Raw genomic sequence first — 21,977 nt, 5'->3', positions numbered from 1 at the left:
TAAGTGTTTGTTACCTGCCTACAGACAACAGATGGAAGTTACCAAGTTTGCATTAATTTTGCATAATCACACTTCACTAATGAAGTCAATGTTTGATTACAGCTTTAGATCAGAAGACACACATGACACATTTATAGTGAAGCAAAAGATAGTTTTATTTATACTTTTCAGTAAATCCATTTACATCATACCTTCAAATAAATACTCAAAGAAATGAGTGAAGCAATAATTCAAAGTTAATTTAAAACCATGTCCAATGTTAAGTGTGACAGTAAAAGACCTGTGAACATCTGCAATGACGCTCACTTCAAGTCTTAAACATGCATAAACATATTTCTTACTATTTGTAATAATCATTTCTGATGGAATATGTTTTGTGAATGAAGTTACAAAATATAACACATGCACAGCTATAAGAAAAATAATTCACTTTTCAGACACATTCATTGAGCAGTTTTTTTCCTCATATATTACAGTCTGGAGTAGTTTGCTCTGCTATATTTGCAGATGCAGTTAATGTGACAGAATCGTTTTTCTGAAGATGAAAGATTATTAGTTTCATCGCCGAATCAAAGTTCATAATCCACCAAAAGCAGGAACATCATCCTGAGGCAGTGTCTAATTTGTTGAGTTGTTGAGAAGCTTCTGAACACAGTTTCTGTCCACAAGAGTGTGTGATTAGGAGGTCCAGCGCCACCACGCCACCCTCATCCGGTCCCACACTGCCCCAAATGAATCAAAAGCAGGTCGTACATCCAGGATGGAGAACTGGTAGTTGTCTTTGTTAATCTCTCCATCATAGTAGTCGATGACATAGCGCACCTCTTTGCCACAGCGGTCTACAATCCAATCATGGCGGTCAAATGGCAGCTCATACCTACAACAAGAAGAATGTGCATTCAAACTCGGTACTGATTCTAATCTGAACACCAGTTACATTCAAGTATTGCTTTAATTAGTGCTGTCAAAAGATTAAAAAGAGATTAATTCATTAATTAATTATGATCTGTAATTAATTCATCTATTATTTTATTTTTTTTTTTAAATCTCACCTAAAAATTGCTGAGAAAAGCCTCAACTTGAGATATTTTCATCTGAATTCATTATTACATTATTGGGCAGATCAAAAAACTAAACATGTATATAACAAAAAAAATTACTTTATACAGTCATTTATTGTTTAGCGAACTTTAACAGATGCAGTCATTTACATTCTGCTGCATTTTTGGTCAAACTCTAAACAATTAGAAAATACAAATAAAAATATAACCGCACGCGGCAACGATCAGCCCTTGCGTGTGTCTATGCCGTGTCCCTCAAACGCCATGTCCTGCACTAACCCTAATATCCCTAGGCTTAAACCTAACCCAAGTAGTAATCTTAACAACAGACCCAACACTAACCATACCTCTTAACCTAACCCTGTCATTTTCAGGCAAAAGGACCGGCACAGAACTCCGAGTGCCCAATCGCACTTTGCCGACACCTGCTCCGGGTGCTCGTGCTAGGGGTTCTCTCTCTTAAGTCTGCGGGTACCTGAGTCGGTGCAGGACTCTGACCCGAGCTGCCACAGTGAGAGCTGGAGAGATGCAGCGGCACTTGTTCCACTTGTCCCACGCTACACAAGCTATATCCAAACGACAACCAAGGTAGATGTGCATCTGCGCAACAAGCACATCATCGGAGAGAGTTCTCAGTGCCGCTGGAAATACTATAACACTCTTTCTCCCGATGCGATATCATCACATACTGCGCTGTTGAGCCGCTATACTGCACCGCAGGAGAAATTCCCTAACCGCGACAGCCCTAACAAGCACACACTTCAACAGGAGCTTATGCAATCTGGTCAATCTACTTTTCTTGCCTTTATAGCAGCTCAGGTCAGAACAGAGGACAGGACTGGGAGGCTGTGTGCTGTGATGGAAAAGTGAGAAGAAATGCAGCAAGATGTATATCCATTTACCGAGGAGAGCCACTTTAAACATCAACAAGAAGCACCACTGTGAAGCACCACTGACCCATGTGCATCCCTGAACTCGTGAAGAGGCTAAAAGTGAAGGCTTAGAATTGGGCTCAATAACCACTAGTACACTGCTGGTATAAAATAATAAGTCGCACTGTTCCTTTATTACAGTACAGCCACAAAAAAAAAAAAAAAAAAATGTACCCATTATAGAAAATAAATACTGACCAAAATTGTTAAACATCATGAGAAGCCTACCCCTCACCACCAAGCAGCACAGTCAACTACAACACCATCAGTTGCAAGAAGACTTAATTCCAGTCTGAAGAACAGAACAGCCAGGAACAGCTAATGCAAAGGTATGAATGTAAACAGGAATCAAAAGCACTGACCCCATCCAGTGGCGCAAGCGAGCCCTGGGGGAGTACTCTTTGGCCTTCCCTCCAAACCTCTTCAGTGTAGGGCCACACGGGCACTCTCTGTAAAAAGCACAACATTAGACATTAAACATCAAGACTGATTAAAGAGACTGGCTGCAACAACTTAATGAAGTTGTTGTTAATAATAATAATAATACATTTAAATATTACATCTACATATATAGCAAGAATGTTAATTAATATGCATGTAATAGACATTATTCTATTTTGATCTACTGATCTATTTTGGGGAAAAAAATGCTGTATGGTTTTGAGTCATACTCTATTCAAAACTCTATTTAGTTTCACACGACTATTAAAATGGTTAAAATAAGGGTACTATGTGTAGTTTCATTGCAAGAATTAAGTGTTATGTATTAAAACATTGTAATGTCCCATCTTTTAGTTCTGTTTTACCACAGTCCTATAGCACACCCTGGACCCGATCACTCAAAACTGAATTCAGCTGACTGGCTTAAAGAGGCTTAAAGTGGATAATAAAACCGTAAATCAACTCACCAGTACAGATATAGATTCATAACACGGTAAAACAAAACAAAACACTACACATAGCCCCTTTAATCAACAGTCAAAAATAATAGTTAGTTGCAGCCCTACTACAGAATTCACAGCACTGCAGACAGTATATATTACTGTACTAACTGGGAATGCAGAGCCTCCCATTTGAGGATCTCCTCCCAGGCCTGCTCATTGTTGCGATTGTGAATTTTGATTATGTTACTCATATCTTCTTGAGCCAAGTCATCTTCTCTCCAGCGCCACCTGCAGCACACAGAAAGACACATCTTGTTCAACTAAGCCGTAAACTTCTATAGAGCTTTTATTACCCCCCATCCCCCCAAAAAGAAAATGTGGTTGTAATCTTATTTCTGAAATCTTGTTTACCAGGTTGTCATTATCAGAAAACACTATATTGCAAAAGTGTGCAGATTCTTACATAATACATATTTTCCAGACTATAACCCTGCAGCTTATACAACAATGCAGTTAATATATGGATGGATTATTTGTTTGGAAACAGGGCGGATGCGTGCGCAGCCCGAGTGCAGAAAGAGCCACTGTCTGTGCATTTAACATGAAGTTACAGCATTACTAACGCTGATGCTGAAGTGCAATAAAAATAAGTTATCATGCAAAATTAACATTAGTGAGTAAGATAAGCCTTACTGACCCATATGTGTTAAAAATGTTAAATGATGACAAGAAATGTCTTAAACTTCAGTAGCTGGACATCCACCCATACCTGATCGATACAACTAACCCATGGGTGGGCAAACTACGGCCCTTTAAACCTTTTCTGGCCCATCGAACTTGAATAAATTATAGTTATAAACCTCGTTAATGTTTTATTTTTCCTGCATTTCCGGCGTTTCCCAGTAGATGGCGCACTCTAGATACATTGACCTTTGCTGAGATGCGGTGTATTAAGTTGCGTTCATGTGGATGGAGTTCTTTTTCCGACATGTGAAATTCCCCCCCCGGAAAAGTCATTTTTCCGATCATTCTGACACGACATGAACACATCCTGAGAATCGCACAACAAAACTAACTCCAGACTTTGATGCGCTGGCTAAAAAGGGACACCAACAATACTGTTCCACTGAAATCAAAAGCAAGTTTCTCTGCTGTTATGTAAAACAATGCATTTACGTTTCATGTCATTTCTGTTAAGGTGTGCATGTGAGTGGTGTGCAGGTGCATGTACGTTCTCATTGAGTGCGTACACATGCACATCAGTATTCCAGTTATTGCCATATCCCGGTTATGTCAGTATTCGGGATACTGGGTATACATGCGCGCTGAGAAACCAGGGCACTCATATCCCTGTGTACGTGATTAAATGGAGTATTCAGCTGCTTTAGTAGAGGAAGCTCTGGAGGTTCTAACCTGTGGTGAGGAGCTCTGATCCACTGCCCAGATTAGACCCACAGATCAAACCCAACGTTTCCAAACATTGTACAAGTTACACACACACACAGACGTAAACTCAACTTTACAACATATTAGGGCCCGACAGATATGGGTTTTGTTGTTGCCGATATGAAACCGATAAAATGGGAGTTGGAGCTGCCGATAGCCGATATAATCGCAGATATATTTAGTGATGTAAAAATTAACTGTAAATCTTGAATTGTTTAAAAAACAGAGCCAGAAGGTTTGGCTCTAGTGGATTTTAAATTGGGTTTACTTACACAACATTTGTTGTTATTGTGACTCTCTACGTCATATTTACAGACAGTAGTTCGGCCTAATGGCATTTTTGCATCACATTCTAGACACTAGTGAGGGTATTTCAGTTCTTTTTAGAGAACTGGCTCTTTTGGCTCGACTCACTAAAAGCAGCAAACTCTTTTAGAAAGAACCAAAACTAGCTTCAAAGTCGACACATTTCCAACACTCAGCGCTCACCCAGGCTCCTCTCACATCACAAGTCTGCACTAATAAATGTGATGTAAACAAGCGCACGTGAGTGACGTGACTCTGGATGTGTTCAGGGACAGTACTGACACACACACAGACAAATGACTCCGCAGATAAATACTGATGTGGAGTCACATACTAGGACATTTATCTGTCTGTAAACTGGATTAAATGAACATAATGTAGAGAGTCTAAGATTTATATTTATAACGACATATAACATGCCCACGTGATATATCCGCAAGATTTTCGGCAAGATCAGCCAATCACCGCCAATGATATCGGTCAACTGATATATCCAGGCCCTACTGCTAAGTCCCCTGACCTGAACCCCACAGAGAATCTCTGGGGTATTGTAATGAGAAATGAAATGAACATCGTTTTCAGAAGATTGATATTTCAGTTTAAAATTTTTTATTATGATTATATATAATAATATATATATATATATATATATATATATATATATATATATATATATATATATATATATATTACATACACACAGAACTATTATCTGTGAACTGCAATCAATATTCACAAAATTCAAGAAATAAACTTCTATTTCACTCTATGTGTCATGAGTCTATATAATATGAATCTGACTTTCTGAAATGAGTGAAAATATTGAACTTTTTCATGCTATTCAAATAAATTGTGATGGACTAGTAGGACTTTCATATACTTCCTTCATGTGACTTATACTTTTTGGCAGCACTAAGGTGACAGACGGTGACGACAGGCATACCCTTTGCGAAGCATGGCGTTCCAGAACATCTGCTCTGAGGGGTAGACCCACTTGTTCTCAGTGCCATGGCGGGGGATATTGGACTCCTCCCGAACCACAGACAAGGGGAAAGGTTGGTCTGGGGCAGGGCTCTGATTGGGAGGGGGCATCTGTGAGAGAAGAAAAATAACTTGGTTATATGAAACACAATACATCACAATAATGACGGCAAAGAGAATTTTTATTATAATTCTGAAATTTCTAGCTGGTGAAATGGTCAAAAATGTGTTAAGACAAAAATGATGTGTTCATGGATCGCCCAACGGTGGAGAGGAAGAACCCAATGCGGCGTCTTCCACCGAGTGAACCCTCTCTCCCAGCACATGTCAGAAGAACTGCAGTCATGGCTTGCCCAGCAGAGCAGCGGCCCTCTCAACAGCTCATTCTGCAGTTAATCCTGCCTCACCAAACCAGGAGACAAATGCACGAGTGGACACAGCCCAAAACTACAGAAATCTGACTTAAAAAAAAAAAAAAGCTAAGCTTTTAACCCTAGGGAAAAAAACTCTCTGGCCTTGTTTGTTATGAAAAGTTAATGAGTTTTGACCTTATTGAAAACGGTTCTTGGGTTGGTGGTTGTTCACAACAACAATTATGCACAGTGTAGTGCATAATTCAACACCAACACAGCTGGGCATATTTCCATGAAAATCCGCTTCAGCTGGACAGAGGCTAAATACACCATAAGAACTACGCATGCTGGTGAAAGCACAGAAAGTTTTTTTTTGTTTTTTTTTACAATACACAGACAGACCCCCACCCACCTGAAGTCGATTCAAATTTTCTCATCAGGTGAACTTGTCAAACAGCATTCATACAAATATACATGAGCAGAGTGTTTTTGTTTGTTTGTTTTTTGCCTAATTCCTAGTACTTTTACTTGCATTGCAGACTGTGTAGACCGGCCCAAGGTGTGCTACTTTAAAAAATTCTGTTGTAATGCGAGTAGGGCAGAAATGTGCCCTACTATATATCTATAAAATACAACACAATAAATGTACTGTGTGATAACAGTAGGGATTTCCCGATCACATTTTTTTGCCCTTGAATCCGAGTCCGAGTCCTTTGATTTTGAGTATCTGCTGATACCGAGTCCCGATCCGATACTTCTATAAAACATTATAAAATGAACTAAGAGTAAAGAATAAGATCCAGGATGTGTGCAGGATCAGACTGTGTTGATTTCAATGTGTTGTATTTGGACTGAACTTGTGAAAAATCAAATGTCCAAAACTTAATTTTTTAAATTAACTTTTCTAACCATTCACCATCATTGTTGAAAATCTAAACTTTTCACAGTCTGGTCTTGGAATGTGTAACTTAGTAAACATAATGAACTGGACAAAACGGGAACCAGACCAGAATCAGATCAGACCTGAGACTCGACTCTGCACAATCTACACTTTGTACATTTGATATTATATGTTTGCATGTGTATTACATTTGAAACATTTAGGCTCGTCCATGAAATCAAATAAAAATGAGATGACAGAAGCCCCACAGCCTCTCTCCCCCTGCCGTCCTCACTCCCCCACACCGCCACCACAAACCCACAGCGATGCGCATCATAACATCGGTCCCACCGCTCAATACACACATGCCCCTGGACGGACCCTCACCGCCAAAAGCGCCAGTTCCGCTGCACAACATGCACACATACAACGACGCTATCGGCCGCGCAGGTGTGAACACGGACCACAGAACCACAGGTAACAGTGCCCGAGCACTTCACATCCCAAAAGTCCCAGCTTTCCGGTCACGTGATCCGATCGGGACAACCCTAGATAATAGTGTTTGAGTTTCAAACCTATTCATATATCTCTTGGCCCCAAGGTCTGTCCAATGCCAAAGAGGACTGAGGAGACATGTGAATGAGTAACTTGAAACACACAGTGAGTACTTGCATGTAGTTACCATGTTGGCCGGATCAATGTCACTGGCTCCTTTAACAAAGTCATAGGCACGCTCCTGGTGGGCGGGGCCTGATGATGACTGGTGCATGGGACACTCTGAGGGAGGAGGAGCTGCAATAAGGAAACAGATATGTACATGACCAATTATTACTGAAATCCAGATACAGAGGGCCTTAGTTATCAATCCAGGTGCTAAACTGAGAGTATAAATTGAAAGATATTATGCCATTTGTGAGCATGTTACATGTGACTTACTATTTGGAAGTGTGAGTTTTATTTTGGCTGCTACTGCTGATACGTGAATGACAGTATACAGTGAGTGCGGGAGTGGAAATGGCAGGTGAACCTGCGCTGTTAAACTGGGAAGAAATTTTTGCTTTGGTCTTTAAAACAGGATGACTGATCATCTTAATACATGTCTTTACTGGTGTAGCAGCTATCCAGTGTAGAAAGTTTGAACCTGTCTCTAACATAATATCACAGTTTTAACCTGATACTTTTGATAAATCTGATCACTTGTAATCAACTTCATTTAAATTTCAGCAAAGCTGCTCTTCTTCAGAATACACATGGAATCGTTAAAACATTACAAGGAGGAGAGGTTTAGTAACTTTACATGCGGGCAGCCTTGCACTGCATTGGCAGTATGAATCAGAAGCAGAGCCATGCCTCAAAAATACATTACTTGATTATTCTAGCAGATGTAAAACAGGACAAAAATGCATGACTACTAAATTCAGGACAACATTCATACTACACTCCACACAAGTGTACAACAGGCCTCATCACTTACCTCTGACAGCATGGGCCTGATGCATGGGACACTCTGACGGAGGAGAGGCTGTGACAGAGACATGTTGGTATTAATATAGAGGACTGCAGTATTCTTACCTCCTAAACATCATTAATGCCTCCTCTAGGAGACTATTCAGGGTTAACAAGGTGAACTGTCCAAGAAAAACTGTTTCAGTGGCCTAGAGAAGGTACCGTATTTTCCGCACCATAGGGCGCACTCTTAAGCCTCCAACCTCATCCTACAATCCAGAGTGTCCTATACACGAAGCCACTCGGGTGTCCAAGCACGACTTCAGTAAACTACAAAGCCACACCACCCACAGAACACACAAACACACACGGAGCAGACAGCGACCGCACAGCGACAAACACCCACAGACACACTCATCACTCCACGCCGATGAGGAACGAACGGAGGAACGAACTGAAAAAGCTAGTGCAATGTGCCACTTCTAGACACAACTGAACAACTGAGTCACTGCGAACACACCGATAATCCGTTGGTCCCAGACAGCACCCTCCCTACACACCACAACTGAACAAAGCCCAGAGTCACCGTGAACACGACAAACAAACAAAACCACTCACCCAACACACTGTTGAGTTTCCTTTAATGTGCCTTACACCCAATTCACACCAAAGCGCAAAGGCGCATAAGCGCAGCAGCACAGCACACGAGCAGCAGACACGCTGCTTTAGAACTCCATTTTAACCGGTCTGACAGTGTAACACCGACAGTGTCATACGCGCGTCCAACGAGCGTCTGACGCTGACGCGCTGCTCGAGATAGGTTGGAGTTCTAATTTTGCAGTGTCAACGTCTCCAAGGTTTTTTAGCAGGGGAAAGACAGGAAATAAACACGCGGTGTCAAAATAAACTTCCGATGCCCTTTCAAAATAATTTAACCAAAGTCAAGACAGCGACGTAAACAACGCGCGCGTGATTTATGATGTCAGACACCAATTCTACAAGGACCAAGGACTCAGGACTAAACCAGGACTAAACCAGGACCAGGACTCACTGTCGAAATGTGCTCGGAGGTCCTTCCGTGTAGACCCCAGTGTCCGGGGGTGAAAGGACCGGTGCAGAGCTTGGAGAAGAGGTACGCGCAGCCGTCGCGCTTTTCGGACACCTGCTCCGCGGGGCTCAGGGTTCGATATCTCTCTCTCTCTCCAAGATTAGACCTGATTTAGTCCGGGTTTAGTCATGGTTTAGTCATGGTTTAGACCTGGTTTAGACCTGGTTTAGACCTGGTTTAGACCTGGTTTAGACCTGAATTAGTCCTGACCCGCCCTTAAAATTCCAGAACTTTAAAACTCGCCCGTTTCAGCGACTATTTTCCCTTATCCATCGGTGCAGGACTCTGTATCAACATATAAATGTATAGGCCTTATTACCTGGACGGACATATGATTTTAATCACACTCATAATGTATGTTAATTATACGTGATTTTACCTTATTAAGGGAAAAAACTGAGGTGTTTAATGTGCCTGTTAATAGATTTAAACCTCATTAAACGCAAATGCGTTGCAGTTGTACACTTAATTCATAATACACTTAATACACATTCTAACTTAATACACTTTAACATAAAATAAATGATAAAAAGCAAGTACAAAATGTGATGTCTGAAAACAGTGAGAAGATGTGCAGGCTGCGTAGCAGGAGCGTCTCTGATGCTCTGGTGTGAATTGAAACTTTGAAATTTACGCGTACGCGCAGCTCCGCCTATGTTAAGCGCTGCTGCAGCTCCTGGTGTGAATTCGGGGTTACAGTCTAGTGCGGTTTATATGTGAAAAAAGTTTGAAAATAGACTATTCAATGACAGTGCACCTTATAATCCAGAGCGCCCTATAGTGCAGAAAATACGGTATTCAATATTTGAGTATGTGTTAACTCTTCTTCACTTCTGAAGTAAATAAACCCATTGCTATGCATTAAGGCACCTTTTTATAGAGGAAATAGTACAAGCTAGTCTGATTCATCAGCCAGTTTCACTTTGTGGAAACCATCTGACCTTAAAGCATTAGGATTCGTTCCCTCAACGTTAGGAGGATACTTTTTGGTCGTGACATATGTAATCTGCCAAATCCCATAGGAAGGAGAGCAATAAAGTCTTTCCCCTTGATAAAATTCACCAAACATTTTCTTTGTTCCAGCTTTAAATCCTCGATCTGGGGAATCGTTGCCAACACTAAATGTCTGTCTTCGTCTACATCCATCTCGACACTTTGTTTACTGTTGTGCTGTTCCACAAAAGGGACACAGAGAGACACTCAAGTTTGACATCATGGCTTCACAGCTCTTGGCTGATTGGCCGGTGCACGGTCTACAACTTCCAGAGTTCTTGCAAACTGCCTAGTGTATTCTGATTCCTGACCTAGTCACTGGAGAGAAATTAAATTGAGCAGAGCTACAAGGTGGCACCAGCCTGGCTAAGTAAAAGCCCTGAGGATGTGAAAATATCCTAAAGCCCTCAGATGATTAATTCCCTCCTTTAGGTTTTCTATCTGCAGCTAAACTACTGCTGGGACCTTTGTTTGTTTCTCTAGATAACTCTACACTGCCTGATGATGTGTGTAAATGATCACACTCAAATCATACACTAACCAGGCTTTACTCCAAAATGATGTGCACAACTAAATCAACCAACCACATTAAAAGTACCTGAGATGCCCAAGATGTCATTTAGTATGAATGGAAAATAATCTGTCAAAATCTCAATTGAGAAGAATCAAATAGAGTTCAAAATCACTTTTATTGGACACCAGCTAGGTTATATAAACTTCACTGATACAGACCATTAAAACCTCTAAAACTGTTAAATATTATACAAGGCTCCATACTATTTTTTTCTCATTAGTTTAGTATTTAGTATTTACTTCTTCTAAGTGAAATTAACTGAACAGGGGACAGAGGAGGAGCTGCTGCTTTAATAGAAGAGGTACAGAACAAGACTGATAAATAACCTAAATAAAATAAGAAAATGACAGATGGTGATGATGATGAAAAACACATATTATCATCAGCCTGTAAACATACTGGCATTGTAAATGTGTTCTAAATGGTTTTATAGAAGTTATGTTAGAAATTAGGATAAAAATGGGAAAAAGCGGTGGTAATTGGTTTGAACAATTAAACCAATTACCACAGCTATTCACCACTACCACAAAAAGGAGGAAAAAAAAAGACATTATGCGGGCACTACTAGAAAATAGTAATATTTCGACATAATTCTCATAAAATTACGACTTTAAAGTCACAATTTTACCAGAATAAATGTGCAATTTTACAAGAATAAACCTGAGTTTTTATGAGGATACAGTTGTAAGGTTGTAATTTTATCTTTAATGCTGAAGTGCAGAGAGACAGATTAATGCAGAAGAGCAATTTATCATCATGACCAGAGTGTAAAAGAATGGTACTTATTCAAGGTAAAAGTTTAAATACAAACCTATGTATGATGAATGTAGAACATTATATTGCTGGTCTTTAAAACTGCTGAATCATTTTCCACCAAGTGCGCCTCTGCACACAGCTGACTGCTCCTGGGCAGAACACCAATGGTGCTCCCACCCATAGCCAAAGATGAGAAGAAGGAGACTAGGCACAATTTTCACCATTATATGAAGACTGAGTGCTGCCTAACCTACAGTACAGTCAATTAAAATTGAAAAAAAAAATTGTATTTTTTTGCTTTGAAAAAAAAAAAGAAAAAAATAAAGGCCTTAGTTTGGTCATACTTCATACTAGGCATTTGTGACTCACTACACTCATTGTTCAAGTTGTTGGCAAAAACTGTGTAGAATTTCAGACCTCTCGGACAAAGGGTTTTGATGCTGTGAGCCTTTGTGTATACAAAATGACAATTCGGCACAAGATTGCCAAATTTGTGCCAAAATAATAATAATAATAATAATAATTGTTATTATTATAATACTAATTCTTCTGAGCTTTAGGCATGTTTTCTCAAGAAAAAAAAAAAAAAGTAGCCAAAATTGTCCTCCAAGTGGCAGATCTGCCAACTATGGCCCCTCCCGAACCGCTTGTCTGTGTCTCTCTTGTTGCGCTTGTAAACACAGCACCTGTTTCAAAGACTGTCTGCATGTCCCACCCACCGTTTGAAAGCTCTGGTGATAGGCTAAAACAATATGTCAATCACTTTCTGGAAGATCCAATGACTGAAGAGATTTCCCGTAAACAAACTGATGACGCGTGCGTAAAGCCAGGAAGTACATGGGTGCGTTAGCTTCTTCAGCGGCTTGTCCCAGCTAAACCCCGCCACCGACAACAGCGGGGAGGGTCTCATTTTGAAGCTAAGAGTGTGAGGAAAACAAGCGTACCCAAGAGCACCATGAGAAACGGAACTCAGAGAGGGAGAAGGCTCGGAAAGGCAACATATCATATTCATTCACGCTTTCATCCATTCCTACGGATGAGGATTTTCTGGATTATTTACCCACATGGAATTATTTTATGGAAAAAACAAGTTGATATTCTTTTTCTGTGGATTATTACGGACTTATTGAGTACAACTTTTCATGGATTGAACGCGTTTTGGACCGATAGAACTGGCTCAAAGGTAAGAAACGCGTATCTTATTCATAAAATGAATGATATGGATGTTTTATTGAGAAATTAAGCTTTCAAACGATGTATGGCATGCCAGTAGTGAAAACAATAATGAAGGTGAATATACAGTGTGAACATTTTTTATTGGAAAATCGCCCGCCGGCGGGCGGGTGGATGGTAAGTGGTAAGGCAAGAGTAAATCCTCATATGTGTCTGTTTACAGAAATGAGGATCGGGGTGAAGGGGTAATTGCAGATTAGTGACGGTAAACACAACTATTTCCTGTGTCCAAGTAATTGTTGAACTCTTCTGTGCACTGAAAGAAAATATTTCCCCACATTTCACAAATAATCACAGTTTTGATTTGCATATAAATTAGAGGTGCAATGATCTGGTCTTTTGAACATTTTAAAGCCTCAAAAGTGAGTCGTTCTACTGTTGACAAGAAGCAGCACACACAAGGTATGCTAGCTTGTTAGCTCACAACCTTTAGTTTATGTAAAGTCTCATTTTTGCATTTGGAGATTTTAAGATCTTCAGATGCTCTTGATGTTTATGGTTTTCTGTCACACATTTAAAAATCATAGTAACTGTGTAGTAGGCAATGAATGCAAATGTTTTCCACTACTTTGAAGGCCTGTCTGCCAAAATACAGATCAGAGGTCTTCAACATTTTTCAAGCCAGGGACCATATATATATATATATATATATATATATATATATATATATATATATATATATATATATATATATATATATATATATATATATATATGATCTGTAATTAATTAATCTAATTAATCTCATTTTAATCTCACCTAAAAATTGCTGAGAAAAGCCTTCAATTTGAGGTATTTTCATTTAAATTCATTATTACATTATTGTGGCAGATCAAAAAGACTGATATAGATTAAAAAAAGTGACTTTATAAAGTCATTTATTGTTTAACAAATCTCTCCAAATTGTCTGTTGAGCCCAAGTCTCCATGAATAAGAAACTGTTTGCTGTAAAGTAGCAAAGACGAGGAAATCTGAACATAATAACTTTTGTCTACTTAAAGACAATAAAAAGTCCAGTCTTTCCTTAACCATATTAAAAATATTATTGATAGAGAAATGCTTTATATATGAGATCACTGGTTTTAGTCCTGGTTTAGTCCTGGTTTAGACCTACTTTAGTCCTCGTTTAGTCCTGGAATGGATTAATCCTGGTTTTAGTCCTGGTGTTAGTTCTGGTTTAGACCTGGTTTAGACCTGGTTTAGACCTGGTTTAGACCTGGACTGGATAAGTCCTGGTTTTAGTCTTGGTGTTAGTTCTGGTTTAGAGGCGCACAGGAGGAAGCGCGGTTTACGCCGCGTACGCGAGAAAACACGATCCACACGCGGCTCACGGGAGGACAGCGATGTCCGCGCAGTGTCTACGGAAGGAAACGTGGTCCGCGCGTTCTCAGGTTAATGACGATGATGAAGGTGCGTGTTTGTTTGTGTCTGTGTGTGTTTGTGTGTTTGTGTGTGTTTGTGTGCGTGTCCCCTCATGTGGCAGGTCACTATAGGACAGTAGTGCAGACATCATGAGCCTATGCAGGTTGTTTTCAGGCGATATTATATTTGTTATTTTCTTTTATATTTCACGTCGGGAGAATAAATTCCAAGACACGAATGTGTTTTTACCTGTGCACTGCTGCCTCTGTTCTACTGGCTCTTTGACCTCGTCCATTGTGCGACTGATGCCGCCAACGTTAACATGCCGTTTACATCGCTGTTACTGCGCACGTTTTGTGTGGGTTTCTGGCAATGAGTGGAATTACCGAAATAAAAAAATGTATAAATGTGTTTTGTGTGTGTGTGTGTGTGTTGTTGTCCCAACAACACATAAAAACAGGTTTTATAATAAAGAAACTCACATACAAAACACTAAAGTTAGAGATTAAAAATGAGATTAACGCGATTAAAAAACATAACGCGCGCTAAATATGACTGTAATTAATTAATCGCAATTAACGCGATAATTTGACACCCCTTATATATATATATATATATATATATATATATCAATCATACAACTTGTTTTATATTATATTGGGCCTAGTGTCATACATAAACATAGCTACTCTGTTGTACATTCAATACTGGGGGATATTCCATAAAATTTGCTTAACAAGTCCAGGCTTATCCTGAAATCCTGGGCTGAAACTAGCTCCAGCTCCAGTTTAAGCCTCAACTTGATCCATGAGAGAAATAAGCCTTGAACCAAAGCTAATTCAGGGCTGCAGTTTAAGATGCATTTTGTGAGCACTCCCGGTGACTTTGAGAAGGCCAGCTCAATGAGTGCATATACATGCACATCAGTATCCCTGTATACCGGTTTCAGTATCCCAAAGAAGGAAGTATCCCGGTTATCCCGATAGTAACCAGGGTACTGTGACATGTAAACGCACTATCCCAGTTACTGCAACATAAAGTTGAGTGTGCATGCTTCCAAAAGACAAACACTTCTCAGTCTTTTCACCACAACAGTAGCCAACATGAATAAAGTGACCATACATGAGTGAAATCACTGCGCTAAACCTGCACACGAATCTGCATTCGTATGACCTGCACACGTCTGATTGCTAAAAAATTAAACATGAAACATCTCCTATGATATACACCCAGAACAGACTCACAATCATCAGCACCTCCTCTGTCACAGAAAAAAAACACATATTCCACTGAGCCATGTCCTTTAGTCTGACAGAAGCTGGGCTGATGTGGTTATGGTTTATATGTTGTAAAGCTTAGTTTATTTATGCAGAAGATTTAAATTAATCTTCTGCATAAATAAAAGTACAGCTGTAACGGACTTCACATGCACACAAACAAGAAACGATAAAATCCGGGCCAACATGTTTGCAGTCTGACAGGGAGCGAGAGATGAGGGAATGAAGAGAGAGACAGACGTGATGAAGGAGCAGCCAGAACCCACTGAAAACGACTTCATCCTCACCTTCAAAAATGAATATATACATAGTAATATATACATCTAATCAACCAAAGATTTTGCGACCCCCTGTTGAAGACCTCCATATATTATAGATGATAAACAGTAATGTAAAGGTTATGCCACTGACACAATAATCCAAAAGGGCTATCTCAAAAACTATTCTAAATAAATACAGATCAGACTGAAACACTTAAGGAGAGTATTTTACTTCTATGTGCTAACACATAATATATGTAGATCACCTTGTTACCCTTTATTGTTTTGAAAATACTATAGTCATCAAAAATAACGTATTGACATATTGAACATATTGAAAAGTTTCACTTTTGACCTTTATTTAATCAGGATAGTCCAGTTGAGATTAAGAAACCGGAGCACCAGAAGAAAACCTACACAGACTAGAGATGCGCGGATGGGCTATTTTTTCATCCGCAACCGCGACACAAAACTCATCATCTGCCCGCTGTCCATTTTGCATCGAAGGTTTACAAAACCGCACCCGCCGCCATCCGCCGATTGATTTTAGATTTTAGAACAATCATACAGCAAACAAACTAAGGAGCCTCGATAAAAATGCAAACTCTATAGCTCATTCATTCCAAAATTCGCTCAGCGTGTATATTCGCATTCTTAATTGTCCGTAACAACCCCAAACTTACCTGGTTTTCTTGTGCAGCTAATTAACTGACAATGTTTTCCGATTAGGCTATTTTTGCACCTTCTTGCCTTCCTGTTGGATGTTGTTACATTCTGAACATTCTGCAATTGCCCGATGTTGTTTCAAAGTCATAGCCTCACTCCATCGGTCTTTCTTTAAGTTTTAAATACCCCGAGTGGCAGTCTACGCTATAATGTCTGCGTGTTTTAAAATATAACTGATATCGAAACAAAATAGACAGATCATCTCATCCAGATGAACCTTTATTGAAATCAGGCAATGCCCTCTTCATATTCCAATTGAAATAGGCAAGAAAAAATATGCATAACTAAATAAATATGGCCCTATAGCCACTTATGTGTTGGCAAACAGCTGAAATAAATTAGAAATAATAAAATAAACTGCATATAATATGTGCCTCCTAAACCTTAGGCTATCAATAACCCGACACAACCTGAACCTTCAGAACATAAAAACGAGGTCAAATGGGCTAATTAAGGATATGACGTACACTTCATACTACAAGCACAGACAATGAGACTCATCTTTTCAGATGTAGGTAACAATACTAACAATAACTTTTTTTTTTTAGTAGTTAAACCGCCACCCGCCCGAATTTAATTAAAATCTAATTTTTCATCACATCATCCGCGGATACCGCGGTTGTAACCGCAATCCGCGCATCTCTAACACAGACACATAATTTTTGCTCTTCTCTCTTTGCTCTTTGTGCTCAGTTACTCCCACTTCAAAACTCCCACTCACAATTAGCATGCATTCCACTAATTAAACTACAGCCCATTGCATCAGGTTGTGTACAGTTTTTCTCATCCTGTTTTTATATATTTATGGAGAATTGTCCTGTGGATGGCACACACTTGTTGGCTGAGCATCGCACAGAATCTTCCAGCTCTCTACAGTAAGGAGTGTTCAAATAGTGCCCGGGAGAGATATTACTAAAATACTCAAAATCGCATGGAAGATATCAGGGAACAACCTTATAACATGGCAGAATACTCAAAGTCGATTTTACACAATACCTATATTTAACTGGTTTGTGCCTATAATGAGTTGTAGAAGTTTTGGTTTTATTTATTCAACTCTATACAGAACAAAGAAAAAGCACCCAAGATAAAAGTTGCCTGCCCCCCCCAAAAAAACAATTGTTTCATCTATCATGTATGAAATGATATGTGGATAATGGAAGTGGAAAGCCCTAGAACAGGAGTGTAGTCCCGGTCCCTACTCTTAGATCACGCATCAACTGGGAACTGGTATTAAAATAAAAAACTATGTTAAAAAAAAAAAAGTTACAGTGTGAAAACTGCTACTGTTAGGATGTCAACAGTGGATGTACAAGCTCACCTTTTACAGTAGGAGAGTCCTGGTGCATGGGACAACCCTGGGGGGGAACTGCCATGGCCTCGGCTCGGACAGTGGACGGTGCTGGAGTGGTCAGGGATGTACCCATCTGTACAGAGAAGCCAGTTTAACACACAGCATTATAACATTTTCAAGTTCATGTCCCTTTAACAAAAACAGCAGCTTGCAACCGAAACATGTCAACAAGGTAAATACACCTCCAACTGTATTGTCTTTAAAAAGAACCCAAGAAGTGAATGTACATAAGAAAACCAAATAAATGTTTTTGGATACATTTTACAGAGTCAAATATTGACAGGGTCAGTGGCAGCTGGTCAAAAGAGGGCGCAAGTGCATCATACTCCCTAACTTGACCTAGATTAAAAAAAAGAAAAAAAAAATATATGTATATATATATATATATATATATATATATATATATATATATAGTCGTTATTTTGTATTAGTCTATAAGTTTAATATTTTGTTTAAAATTGAATGTGTATCTGCATAGACATATTTTTATCACGTTAAATGTGCTCATGTCACTTTATTTGAGTCATATGCTTTGAATTTGAGTGTGGTGGGTTGGAGTGACTTAATGGGAGTTTCTATGGAAGAGCCTGAAGTTTTGAGAAAATCTGATGTCATTATGTTGTTTCTGCCCATGACTTTACATTAGTCCAAAAAACTGAGTTGGGGGTGCAGGGCGGGGGCGCCATGAAATCAAGTGATTGGTCTGAATAAACATTAACACACACCTTGACCTATTGTGGTTCAGCTGCTCGCTCTGTCGCTCAGCCCAGACTCTGTACTGACGCATGTTACTGCTACAGGCTAATGAATGTAGCACAACAGAGCTGTGTGCTGTACAGTTATGGCGAGTTCATACAAGTACGTCCGAGGAACAGTTTTAGGGAGTAAGAGCAAGAAAAGAAGCATTAAGCTGGAATGAGTGCTTCTGGCTGTGGTGAGATACTACAGCTCTTATTCTGATTTACACAGTGGCTAATGACGGCTAGCGACTTTTGCTTAAACCTCTCGACAGTAAAGCCCGAGAAAAGATCCGCCGCAGGGACCCAGGACCCACTCGCTGCCTGAGCCAGGGCAGTCGCTCACTGCTCTATCCGCCTCTGCCTGCTTGTTTTTCAGTGTAAAAGTTTCACTGGGCGTAGCGCACAGAGGGCATAAATCCACCTGGAGCCCTAGTGCTAATATGAACTGGTGTAACTTTCAGATTTAAGTGTCTTGTCATGGACCTCACGGGACTGGGATTTGGACCAGTTTGATCTCTTTGTATTGGACAATACACTTTTGGAGACAGAACAAATGGAACAGGGGATAGAGGAAACTGCTTCAGTCTCTGGAGAAGGCAAGAGGCTGGTTTTCATTATTCTGGGGCAAATCTGAAGATGGAGCCTCATAGGTAATTAGTGTTATAGTGTTAATAGTTAAATAGTGCGTAAATGAGCTCATGGGTGCGTTGGAGCTGCTCTGGTTGTTCTGTCGTGTGCTGTAGGAGCGGTAGTTCTGCTGACGTTGTTGGGGCTGGGTGTGAGCGCCGTGTTACGTTGTGTTGATGGGGGCTGGGTGTGAGCGGTGGATCAGGTTGTGCTGCTGTGTAAACTTGGGTAAACTTGTGTAGAACTGCGCTTGTTTGTGCATTGTGCTCTGACAGTTCAGCCAATAGTGACCAAAATGACTGTCTGTTTCTGTTTCGTTATAATACTATATAGTCTATATATAATACATATATTAATAATATATATTTATAATTTTGGCCTTGGCGCACCCCCCAAAAATTCTACTATCAGCTGCCAGGGCGCAAGGTTACTTGACATGACACCCATTTTTGGCATAATCACTTAAATTACTTTGTAAATAATATTTTTCTTCCTCAAAATTCAATTCAACCGAGCATAAATATGTATTCCATAAATTACATACAGTTTGACAATAACGTTTTGTTGCATTTGTTTGTAACAAACACTAAAATGTCCAGCTCTGTAAGTAACTCTTCCCTTTTTAAAAAAAACCTCTAAAGAGTAGAGTCTCTTCTGTCTCGGTTGCTTAGCGACGGGAGAGGCTCGTGGACTACACCTGTCCCATTTCGGCGTGGCCTTTACGCTCCGCGGAGGTTACATGGAGGACTGCAGCCTTCGACATGGAACACGGTTAGTGTCAACACAGTGTTTGAAATGTGTTACACACCTTGAGGCCTCATTATCCATCACTACTTGTTACTATGGCAACTCTGATTAGCCACTTTAGATCTCTTCATGGAATTTCCGAATATTTTTAATTTGTTTTATTTTATTTACAATGACTCGGAGATTATATTTATATTATGACTTGTACTGATGTAGTCACGTGTTTACGTGAGACTGGCAGGAGTAAGTTTATGGCCGGTGTTGTATGTTCGATGTGCTGGAACAACACACGTGAGGAGACTGAACGGAACACTGACAACATGAGCGAGTACTGTCCAGCTGTTACTAAGAGTAATACTTGATAGTAATAATAATAATATTTCATAATAATACTGGATACTCGTACCCGCTCCTGTTCTTTCTGCTCTCCTTGTCTGACCCGGGCAATGCGTGTATCTAACCGGGTTAGCTTAGCCTTCTTAGCAAATCCGATGTACTTCAGTATTGTCTTTGCGAAGTTAGTTTACATGTCACTGCGGCTCTAGCTGGACATAATGACAGTTCACTGTTACACAAAGACAAGTGAGATGTTACCTGAAAGCTGCGTTCAGTGCGGTGTTAGAGAAGCGTGTTTACTGCCCAATGTCAGAGTGCGCTCCGCTCGGGCTTCAATGCGCATGTGCGGTGCGCTCTTACCAAACGGACGTTTCGCAAGCGCAACGTCTTCTTCTTTGTTTCACTTCCGTTGATATCGAGCTTAAATGAACATTGCTGCCCCCTCATGTTCCGGCGCCCTGTCAAACTGCGCTTCTCCGTCGAGATACACACCCGCCCAGGACTGGACTGGCAGAAGAAACTGGCTCTGGACGTTTTTGGTCTGGACTGTCCGGTTGGACAAATGTTAATATTATTATTATTATTATTATTATTATTATTATTATTATTATTATTATTATTATTATTATTATTATTATTATTATTATCAATAGGGTAAATGGTATTTGCTACACAAGGCCTAATGCTTTTCATTGTTTTTAATAAGCCTTATAATTAATGTTGTTGGTTATCATTCATTAAATGAAATAGGTGATTCTTGAGAGTCAAGACAAAACAGGTCCAAGCAATTTGTAGAAAAATATTTTTTTAAATATTACAATTGACATAGGCCTACATATACTGGAGCTAATTATTTGAGAATATTATTGATGTTTTTGGGAGTACATTTGGATGTAAATGCAAATGAAATTTTTTAGGTCAATGTAATTTTTTGTGTCCTCCACAAGAGATCAGAGTTGTCCTGCTCAAAACATTCAAAAACTTTTGTTTGAATAAAATTGCAATAAATTGAATTGAAAGGCTTTAAATATCGAAAATATTAACAAAAGAACAACTTAGAATTAAATGTTAAGTTTTATTTAACAATCAAAATTACACATCATTTTCTGCCAACATAAAAAATGTTGGTCGAAAAATGTTGATGAAAGCTATTTCTGCAGTTTGGAAGTGTAGTCCACTAAACACTTTTTGGTACTGCCTGTATACTGTATCTTTATTATAGATTTTGTCTCTACCTTACTGGGAGACACACATAGATATCTATATATATATCTATATATATATCTATATATATATATATATATATATATATATATATATATATATATATATAGAGAGAGAGAGAGAGAGAGAGAGAGAGAGAGTGATAATAAAAAATTAAAAAAAAAAGAAAAGTATATAAATAATAATAAATAAAAATTTACTGAAAACTGTCCAACAAAAAACAAACATTGTTTTTCACATGGACTCTGTTCTCTAGGGACAGTGATGTAAAACAGTGTCTGTGTAAAAACAGTGTCTGTGTAAAAACTGTGTCTGTGTAAAGACAGTGTCTGTGTAAAGACAGTGTCTGTGTAAAGACAGTGTCTGTGTAA

General features: G+C 39.3%; 1 protein-coding gene across 2 annotated transcripts; it reads right to left on the bottom strand.

Moving 5' to 3' along the window:
- Positions 1–130: 130 nt before the first annotated feature.
- Positions 131–20,773, bottom strand: LOC110174639 (holocytochrome c-type synthase). Of its 2 annotated transcripts, XM_020940743.2 has the most exons (8): positions 20,641–20,773; positions 17,900–18,005; positions 8,318–8,365; positions 7,526–7,635; positions 5,573–5,721; positions 3,046–3,165; positions 2,356–2,442; positions 131–877 (listed from the first exon to the last, which is right to left on the bottom strand). In XM_020940743.2, exons 2-8 carry the CDS (start codon positions 18,003–18,005, stop codon positions 679–681), a joined length of 819 nt encoding a protein of 272 aa, XP_020796402.1. In that variant the 5' UTR covers positions 20,641–20,773; the 3' UTR covers positions 131–678. The 2 variants fall into 2 exon arrangements, with proteins under 2 accessions (XP_020796402.1, XP_020796403.1); XM_020940744.2 differs by lacking the exon at positions 8,318–8,365 and having other exon boundaries at positions 20,641–20,682.
- Between the last annotated feature and the right edge of the window lie 1,204 nt (positions 20,774–21,977).

This window comes from Boleophthalmus pectinirostris, unplaced genomic scaffold, assembly GCF_026225935.1.
Source record: "Boleophthalmus pectinirostris isolate CB_2022bp ecotype Guang Dong unplaced genomic scaffold, ASM2622593v1 HiC_scaffold_15, whole genome shotgun sequence".
Taxonomy (NCBI): Eukaryota; Metazoa; Chordata; class Actinopteri; order Gobiiformes; family Gobiidae; genus Boleophthalmus; species Boleophthalmus pectinirostris.
This window is presented reverse-complemented; position numbering and strand designations above follow the sequence as displayed.

Bases quoted from the DNA above. Each gene is read 5' to 3' on its own strand.
- LOC110174639 (XM_020940743.2), bottom strand. From the start codon at position 18,005: ATGGGTACATCCCTGACCACTCCAGCACCGTCCACTGTCCGAGCCGAG. The intron at 8,366-17,899 runs GTGAGCTTGTAC...TCTCTGTCACAG, and splicing joins GGACTCTCCTACTGTAAAAG to CCTCTCCTCCGTCAGAGTGT. The intron at 878-2,355 runs GTCAGTGCTTTT...TTCTTGTTGTAG, and splicing joins CGCTTGCGCCACTGGATGGG to GTATGAGCTGCCATTTGACC.